General features: G+C 35.8%; 1 protein-coding gene across 1 annotated transcript; it reads right to left on the bottom strand.

Annotated features, from left to right (window-relative positions):
- Positions 1-1074: 1074 nt before the first annotated feature.
- Positions 1075-6568, bottom strand: LOC125656814 (metalloproteinase inhibitor 2-like). Its single transcript, XM_048887394.2, has 4 exons — positions 6506-6568; positions 6066-6162; positions 3384-3508; positions 1075-1251 (listed from the first exon to the last, which is right to left on the bottom strand). The coding sequence occupies exons 1-4, from the start codon at positions 6566-6568 to the stop codon at positions 1075-1077; spliced, it is 462 nt and encodes a 153-aa protein (XP_048743351.2).
- Positions 6569-10477: the final 3909 nt, after the last annotated feature.

The following is a 10477-nucleotide window of genomic DNA, read 5'->3' as shown; positions in this document are numbered from 1 at the left end:
TGGTCACCTCTTCCTACTATGTTGTACAGACAAAATTGAGAAAGGAAAGAGGGCTCTTGATGAAGGTTTTGCTCACTGGCATCATGTCGAACCGTGATACAACTGAGCAGCGTCGTGTCACCGCATAGTAATAGTTTTATTATCATACCGAAGTTGAATTTGGCGAACATGGAAATTTAATGAAGATTATTTCCAAAATGGTATCCGAACATGCAATACAGGACAGTGGGTATCTGTATCATGGTCTATATGGATACAATGACACTGTGCTGTTGTCAGTGAATCAAATTATCCAAATATATGACGTCAGGGGCAATACTTGGATAAATATGATTTATGAGATTGATCACTGTTCGTTATCTTCACCTTTCATACGTATATATATAGACGAATGTGATGATAATCCGCATGCAATAGCTCAAACCAATGTACTGCACGAGGTTTATGTTGCCTTTGGTATGTATATTGCCGTTTACAACATCAATGGAAAAAGTCAGATGTTGAGAAAAATCCCGATAAATCCTGGGTTGCGATTGAAAGTTTTACTTCAATGGACGATATTGTCATCTTTGCAGATAATAATTGGCTTACGGTACTTAATCCGGATTTTTCCGTGAAAGAAAAACAAAACTTCGCGATAGATGGAGGCATTGCTTACGTGGCTACATCGAAGAAAACGAAGAAAATTGCGTATGTTAAGGCTTGTAATGCGGAACAAATAGTCACCTCTCAAAATCTGGGTGGAGACACGCACTTTGAATACAAAGCGAAACGCCAATCTTTACACGGAATTGCATTTGATTTGCAGGATATTTTTGTATAAAACTTTCATGAAAAGAGGACACTTGTGCAAATAAATTCTGATGGTAAAACATCGAGAATTATCAGGTTAGATATATCTGAACCTTACGGCGTATCATTCCACCCAGTGGATCACAGGTTCCTGGTGTCAAGTCTATATAAGAAATGTAGCATATATGAAATACCACAGTTTGAGAACTAATTTTATCTAGAAGTGCACAAATGAGATAGAGTCGAGGAACTAAATAAATTTGTGCTGGAATCTTTTTGCTGTTAAAAGTTTTTTCGTAAACATCTATTCATTCTAGAATGTAGTGTTGCCCAAACTGCCTTTCCAAAGCGGCTGGACATGTAACATTTGGCATGCTTTGAGTAGCACATCCCTTTATGTCCGGAAGGCCACATGCAGGTTTTTGGATTGCTTGCACATTCGTTTGCTTCATTACATATCTACAACAGAGTATATATTCATTTAAATTCGTAATACAACATCCTTTATTAAATATATGTAATAATATGTATTCGTATTTCATTTAGATATGTATAACAACATTTAAAAGCTTTATTTGTTAGAATGATACAGAATCATTTCGATACATCTGCCTGTGAATCAGCATTGTTCTTCTGTATTAAACAAGATCGATGTGATAAATGTGGCGTCAGGTACAGTTATCACTCATATTGAAACGTCACCAACATTTATAAAAAATGAGAAGAGGCATCAATTACGCAACGTGAACAATTAAATTAAAACTTTTGTTTAATTGTGTTGTAATGCTTTAGCATATATTGCGTAATGAGTTTTACCTGGCTCTGGTAATTGGTCATTTTGGAAAATAACGTGCAATATACCTGCGTGACGTTATAGGACCCAAAAGGCGAAGCCCCAGAAATTCATGGAGTTCAGTACATGCATATAGACATGTTTCACATTTCTTTCTGGTTAAAAGTAGTTTGCAATAATTGTTATACCTTTCATAGACGGGTATCATCTTAGTATGGTACAGTGCGTCCGTCCGTCTGTATGTGTGTCTGTCTATAAGAACCTTGTGGATAAGATAAAAACTACTTATAGGCCAAGTATCATGTTCTTAATATGCATGCTCCTATAATTAGAAAAAGATGCCTATTTGTTTTACTTTCAGGGCATAGTAATTTTAAAACACCCAGTTCGTGTGTTTCATTACACAGCATCTCTTACATTTGTTTGATCCTCTCAGCATGTGCTACATTTGTTTGATCCTCTCAGCATGTGATGCATTTGTTCGATCCTCTCAGCATGTGATCCATTTGTTTGATCTTCTCAGGATCTGCTACATTTGTTTGATCCTCTCAGCATGTGCTACATTTGTTTGATCCTCTCAGCATCTGCTACATTTGTTTGATCCTCTCAGCATGTGATGCATTTGTTTGATCCTCTCAGCATGTGATGCATTTGTTTGAACTTCTCAGCATCTGCTACATTTGTTTGATCCTCTCAGCATGTGCTACATTTGTTTGATCCTCTCAGCATGTGCTACATTTGTTTGATCCTGTCAGCATGTGATGCATTTGTTTGATCCTCTCAGCATGTGCTACATTTGTTTGATCCTCTCAGCATCTGATGCATTTGTTCGATCCTCTCAACATGTGATGCATTTGTTTGATCCTCTCAGCATGTGCTACATTTGTTTGATCCTCTCAGCATCTGATGCATTTGTTCGATCCTCTCAACATATGATGCATTTGTTTGATCCTCTCAGCATCTGCTACATTTGTTTGATCCTCTCAGCATGTGATGCATATGTTTGATCCTCTCAGCATATGATGCATTTGTTCGATCCTCTCAGCATGTGCTACATTTGTTTGATCCTCTCAGCATCTGCTACATTTGTTCGATCCTCTCAGCATGTGCTACATTTGTTTGATCCTCTCAGCATGTGCTACATTTGTTTGATCCTCTCAGCATCTGCTACATTTGTTCGATCATCTCAGCATGTGATGCATATGTTTGAATCTTTCAGCACCTGATATACGTATTTGATCTAGTTTGCAAATACAAGCCATTACTGGGTCGAACGCTGTCTGACGTGTTTCATTCAAATTGTGAAGTCGTTATGCTGATTTTGACTACGGGTTACTCCGTTTTCGTGGTCAATGTATATGGTGTGACCGGTCAACAAGGGATCCCTACCCCTCAAGGTTACATGATCTCACCAGTGGAATGTCCAGGGGTCTCTGTCCTTTGCTTAATTTTGTATCTTTTATAGGATTTATGAGATCGATCACTTATCTCCACTTGTCCATTCTTTCCGCACCTGGCACATGTGTTTAATTCTTTCAGCACTTGATATATGTTTCATTCTCACAGCACCAGCTGCCGCATTTGTTTAATTCTCACAGTACCTGATACATGTGTTTAATTCTCTAAGTACCTGATACATGTGTAATTCTCTATGTACCTGGTACATGTACATGTGTTTAATTCTATAAGTACCTGATGCATGTTTTAGATTCTTAGTACATATGTTGGATTCTCACAGACCTGATACATGTGTTGGATTCTTTCAGCACTTAGTACATATGTTGGATTCTCACAGTACCTGGACGTTACACTTGTATCCCTTTCTTTTCAGGTTGATTTTCTGGAAACGTGACACACCATACTCCCAGCATGCCGTCCAATCACAGCTACTTATATCGATGTTACCATGGATATGAAACTTTCCTGTAAAATAGTAGTTCCAGCAACTTCTGTGCATTGTGTTATTTTGATAATTTCCTACTGAAGCCACATCAATGTATAATTATATATCCATGAAAGTCATGTTTTAAAAAGGTGTTAACTGTATACTAGGAAGTAAAATATTTTTCATTCTGAACCGTAATTAAAAATGCTGGAAACGCGTTAAAAGATGCGAAGATGAGATAAAAAGATGTAAAAGTTAATTGAGAGAAAAAGGCAACTCCAATTGAATTTTATGAAAACTGTGTAAAAAAAATCTCTACAGTAAATGTTTTACATTATGCTTCTCTAGACAAATGTTTTGGTTATAGTTTCTATGTAAATAAAGAAATTCTAATTTCAAAATTACAAGAAATTGTTGTCTGACGTTTGAATTTTGATATGTCATTGGTGATTTGATAAACTAAAAAAGTGTTCGGTCATTTTTGGTAACAATTGGCAATATGACTTGGGCAGCAAGTCCTTAAATCACAGGTGCAATTTGTATGAAGCAATTATTTCTTTGTGATGCCGAACCATTTGGGTTTATTGTATTTTTATTGTATTTTTTGATATTGAAATAATTTTCTAACAATTGCTGATATGAAATGGATACTTTAGTTCCGAATTGAAACTTCTTGTTCGAAATATGGCTTTTCAAAGATGTAGAAATCTATACTGGAGTTTGTAACATGATTCTGTCAGTAAATAATGAAAGCAAATCTAATTAAAAAACTCATTGCGCTAGCTCAGTGGTAGAACATTTGATTCGCAACTAAGAGGTCGTGCGTTCGATTTCCGCTCGTGCTATAGCGGCGTCAAAACTAAGACGTTAAAACAGGTAGTGATCGCTTCTTCGCCTAACCCTTGGCACTTAGAAGTGAGAATCGTTCGGATATGACATTAATACAAAGTTCCTGTGTCGCGACAGGAGTTGGCACGATAACGAACCCTAAGCGCTAAGCATAGGGCTAACTTTGTGGTACCTCATCTCCAGCTGGTGACGTCTCAATATAAGTGAAAAAGTCTCAACGGGACGTAAAACAAACAATCGATCAATCTATTGTGAAAAGTGGGGAAGATAGCGAACAGTAATCACTCTCAAAGGATATAATCATAATACATTTATCTGTTCGAAGTTTTGCAGAGAAAATCGACTAGATATCTTTTCAACAAGAAGCATGTAATTACAGTTTGTCAACAACCTCGTGTGGTATATCATCAAGTTTGTTCGATCTATTATCCACCGGGTTAGAGTGGAACCAAAATAGGGAATGACAGTTCTACATTAGAATATGTACCAAAAACTATGCGGTAGCTTATTGGTGGAGAGTGTTCGCTATGTGGGCTCCAGCTCCGCTCGTACCTCAAACCTAAGATGTAAACATTCAATTGGAGGTATCCTTCATCAAGTGCTCGTGATTTAAAAGTGGAAGTTTCGTATCACGGAAGGCCACATTAAAGAAGCCTCACTTCACCTACAGCTAGTGACGTTTCAATATGAGTGAAACATTCTCAAAGGGACATAGAACGAACAAACAAACGGATAAAGTAGACACATAGTTTAAAGATGTTGATGCAGTGTCCATTAAGTATGAATATATATTGAATATATAAATCAAGATGAAATGATTTAACGCTCAGAAGAGTGGCATAACCGTCCAGGTAAAGCAAATCGCAATGAAACGAAACCTAGCGAAATGGAACCGAACGAAACGAAATCAGACGAAAGGAACCCGAAAATAGATTTGAGATAAAGTAAAACTTTGGTTTACGACTCATCTTTTAAATAAAGTAATGGATCTCAAAGAAAACAAAATGGAGAGTAGGGTAAACATGGGCCCTTGAAAACACCAGAGGTGGGATCAGCTGCCTATGAGGAGTAAGGCATCCCCTGCTAACCAGTGACACCCCCTCTGAGCTATATCTAGATCAGGGTAATTCGTAGTCAAAATCAGTTTGTAAAGAATGACCTAACAATCGGTATGAAACACTCCAGACAGCAGTCAACCTAATGTCAGGTTGTACTTGCAAACTAGATCACTATAATCACCATAGAATTTGCGAATTTTGACTTTAAAGGAGACTATTGGAAAACTGAAACACCCACTTGTTTGGCAGTAGCCAGCCTGATGATACACAGAATATGCTCTTGTACATCGAATCGGTTGAGAGACATATACACTATATACAAGTGATAATGGAATATTGCTACATATAAATGTGAAGTTGACAATGGCGAAGATGAAGTCATACTGTTTGTAGTAAAGCTGAGTTGTTAAAAAGAGTTGGTTGTTTAACGTTCACTTCTAGGTTCAATAGAATATCAAAAAAATGAAACATATATGAAAGGATCGCTTACATAATGAAGGAGAATGTCCGTTATGATTCTTTTTCACACAAGCCTACCAAATCCAAGCTAAATCAAATATATAATTCGATCTGTTAATGTTCGTTTACGTTTAGATAACACACAGTGTACCTGAAAACACCCACCATCTCTCCTAACATATAGGTTACTGCGACTGGTGGAAATTAAATGATCGACTGTAAATGTTACCTGTGACAAGGTATGTTCTATTGACTGCAAAAGAAAGTTGACAACCCGACCCATCCTCAACAGAGCGAACTTTTATTTCTGTATCTGGTACGATGTTCTGTAAATTAAGAAAAAGCCATTAAAGTTTTTAAAAAGTGCAGAACAACGATTTTTTAAAATATGTATCAAGACTTGCATGCATATCAGTAGTGTTTCTTCTGTCTTTATAGCAAATTACAACATCGCTGTTTTTGTGATAAAGAATATCGTAAAATCTGATCACAAAGTATGATCACAAATCATGTGAAATAACAAAACAGACATCCACTCTAAAACGACATTCTATCTTTTGTGATCATTAATCTCTTGTCATTAATTTGTTAAAGCAATGGTCTTCTTTAATATAGATTTACACAGAAAAAAATAATATATGGTCTTGACTGCTAAATATCAAAACTTACTCCTTTGAAAACCTTATCCACGCGGAATATGTTCGTTACAGTGAGTCTGGTTGATGAAGGCATTATTTGTTGTTTAGAGGGCGGCGGGGGGTTCAACATGCTCCGTTTTCTAATATCATGCTGCAAGGGATCCAGAATTATCTGGGGTCGAATCCTTATCGACGGAGCAGCATGTAAAGCATACTTGCTCAGTAATTTTCCTTTAAATGCTAAAATGAATTCAGACATGACTTTATTGATACCAGTAATTTTCCTTTAAATGCTAAAATGAATTCAGACATGACTTTATTGATACCAGTAATTTTCCTTTAAATGCTAAAATGAATTCAGACATGACTTTATTGATACCAGTAATTTTCCTTTAAATGCTAAAATGAATTCAGACATGACTTTATTGATACCAGTAATTTTCCTTTAAATGCTAAAATGAATTCAGACATGACTTTATTGATACCAGGAAAATGTTAGCAACATGGTATTTTTGCCCAGATGCATTGGAAAATGATTTTATCCAGTTTTTATTTGGTTTAAAATCTTTTTGATCATTTGGAATAAGAAATGAAATTACATTTGTCTGGATTTTATTCAGTCAAATATTTACCTCATATTTACATTTATTTTACTGTAATTTAAATCTTCCGCGGTGTATTCAGTAACAAAGTGCTCACCTGCTTCAGATGAGCAAATCATCTGTTGGGGATGCCGCTCCACACACCCACATTGATCACTAAATCAAGAAAAACAAACTACAATAATCACAACAGTATCTATAATTTAACAATTTTATTCTGGAATTCGTTTTACGTACATGAAAATATGATTAGAAAACAACAACAACAACAAAAAACCGACGATTACATTGTTTCTGCTATGATTCATAGGTTATGTGCGTTTCACCAATATGTTTTTAACCTGCTATATTTAAACTTTATTTAATATCATTGCCATTGTCATGAAAAAGTGAATATAAAGAACATTGATGAATCCTACAGGGAATACAAAATAGAGCTAGGGAAACACGGGTCCCTGAATATACCATGTGGGATCAGGTGCCCAGCAGAAATCTCCTGTCGACCAGTTACACCCACCGTGAGCCCTATATCTTGATCAGGTAAACGGATAATACGTAATCAGATTCAGTGTACCAAGAGCGGCCTAACAATCGGTATGAATCACGTTAAACAGCATTTTACCCAATGATATGTTGTATTTGGAAACTAAACAATCGGTATGAATCACGTTAAACAGCATTTGATCCAATGATAGGTTGTATTGGCAAACTAAACAATCGGTATGAATCACGTTAAACAGCATTTGACCCAATGATAAGTTGTATTGGCAAACTAAACAATCGGTATGAATCACGTTAAACAGCATTTGACCCAATGGTATGTTGTATTGGCAAACTACATCGTTATAACGACCATAGAATTTTTGAAATGCTGTTGAAATCTCTGTAACATTAATTTGTTGTCAGTAGCCTGTCATCCAATGACATATAGGGGTCACTATATGAAATCAACAATATACGTACTCATTGGAGTCCTCTGTAAACGCTGAACCCCCACAGCCCGTCAGGGTCAGTCCGACATACAGCAGGAATAGAGAGACTGGCATTGTCCGCGTGACTGGTCACGTGGTTGAAAAATAAAACGCACCTTTGAAGGTGGGTACTGCATGTGCATATTACATCATATAGGTAACGTGTAACGAAATAGCAGGGACTCCATTCATCTAATGTAAGTCCTTCCATTGATACGCAGGTATTTGTGATTTTTTGATGATTTGTTTAAATTAGTATCTTTTTTCTACGTTTTCAAACGAAAAAAGATGACATTCTCATTCAAATACACACACTAAACACTTTCATCTATCTAATTTTCAAGCATGTGTTAAATTAATAGAGAAATGTTAAGAGGGAGTTTCACTTCAATCATATTTGTCTTGAAACGAAACGCTTTTGAAATTCAGTAAAACACAATTAAAACGAGCACGCTTATGATGAATTGACGCTTACAGCAAATATATTTTTATTCTCTGTAGTTTTGATATAATCTTGAAGTATTGGATATATATAATTGCGCTTATAACGAATCTAAATTGTTCGTCCTCCACACTTCGTTATAAGCGTGATTTACTGTGTAAGTTTAAACATATAATGATATACATGTATTTTTGAATTACCATGAATTTATGAATAAGTCTTGTGTTTCATCCAAAAGCATTTTGTATATCAATTATGAACATATTGCCAGACTTTTCAAAATATATTTCAGCGACATAACCATGCACTCTTAATGGATAAAAAAAGAAAAACAGACAATAATTCAATTTCATGATGATTTGTTAGTATCTAATATCCTATACATTAAAACCACGTGACACCCGAATCTTTAGTGACCGAGTTCGTATTATTATAAACTTACATTGTATTTCTAATGATAACTTTCCTCACTTGCGATCGCAGAGAAGTTTAACCATGTGACACCCGAATCTTTAGTGACCGAGTTCGTATTATTGTAAACTTGCATTGTATTTTTAATTATAACTTTCCCCACTTGCGATCGCAGAGAAGTTTAAATTTTGATAAAGACATCTACAGGAAAGAAGTTGACTGGAATTCCCTCAAACCAATGACCATTATAATATATATCAATGAAAGGGTCATTTGATCATATGAAATGTTTTTTTATTTGATACAATATTTTAACGTTATGTTAATCGTTTTTCTTCTTTCCTCTTTAACATTTTTATGCATGTCTTAAGAATGTATCTGTCTTTCCATTATGGTTATACAAATATATACATGTATTATGTAAATCGCTTTGAGTAATTGTAAAATTGTGTAATGATATATTATTTGTCGAAATGCGCATCTGGTTCATCAAAATTGGTGCCGGATAAGTTTTACATTATGACCCCTGGGTCGAGGCCTCTGCTGGTGGACTGTTAGTCCCCGAGGGTCTCTACAGCCCAGTAGCTAAGTACTTCGTTACTAGCTTGAAAATACGGATGTATATTTAATTGCTGTTAGAAAATTTAGAAATTCATTTCAAAATTAAGGATTATCTCCCTCATGCATAGCTCTTATCCTTGGACGAATTTGGCTCCACTTTTTTGGCACGCTGTTTTTGGCTATATTTAGCTCTAAAACTTCATAGTTATTTCGGATTTCAAACATTTCGGTTGAGCATCACTGAAGAGACATTATTTGTCGAAATGCGCATCTGGTGCATCAAAATTGGTACCGTATAAGTTTCACATAATAATACTAAAACCCGTGATGATAGTTTATAACAAGTAACATAAATGGTGGCTACTGTTAAGGTGGGATTCACTAAATGGTGGCTACTATTAAGGTGGGATTCACTAAATGGTGGCTACTATTAAGGTGGGATTCACTAAATGGTGGCTACTATTAAGGTGGGATTCACTAAATGGTGGCTACTATTAAGGTGGGATTCACTAAATGGTGGCTACTATTAAGGTGGGATTCACTAAATGGTGGCTACTATTAAGGTGGGATTCACTAAATGGTGGCTACTATTAAGGTGGGATTCACTAAATGGTGGCTACTATTAAGGTGGGATTCACTAAATGGTGGCTACTATTAAGGTGGGATTCACTAAATGGTGGCTACTATTAAGGTGGGATTCACTAAATGGTGGCTACTATTAAGGTGGGATTCACTATGTATTTGAGAGTCGATCTTTAGTGAGAAATACGAGTAAATTGGATCAGTTCATGATTTTAAAATCTAACACAGTCTCGGTGAAAACGAAGGGGCGACTGATTAAGACATTATGATAATTATTTTCCCTGAAAACGCTTTCAAAACTTTAAGGAATTAAAAGAATAAAATGCAAGTTCCATTCACGAGTAACTTTATTTCATGGATGCCGTATTTCTTTCCTTGGGCTTTCATGTGGAGGAAATTTACATTGGAAATATGATATAATAATGACTTTTAGT

Source organism: Ostrea edulis, chromosome 7, assembly GCF_947568905.1.
Source record: "Ostrea edulis chromosome 7, xbOstEdul1.1, whole genome shotgun sequence".
Lineage (NCBI taxonomy): Eukaryota > Metazoa > Mollusca > Bivalvia > Ostreida > Ostreidae > Ostrea > Ostrea edulis.
This window is presented reverse-complemented; position numbering and strand designations above follow the sequence as displayed.

Excerpts from the sequence above, each read along its gene's own strand:
- LOC125656814 (XM_048887394.2), bottom strand. The coding sequence starts at position 6,568 with ATGCCTTCATCAACCAGACTCACTGTAACGAACATATTCCGCGTGGAT. Across the intron at positions 3,509-6,065 it reads TAGAACATACCTTGTCACAG|GAAAGTTTCATATCCATGGT; the intron begins GTAACATTTACA and ends ACTATTTTACAG. Across the intron at positions 1,252-3,383 it reads GATACAAGTGTAACGTCCAG|ATATGTAATGAAGCAAACGA; the intron begins GTACTGTGAGAA and ends ACTCTGTTGTAG.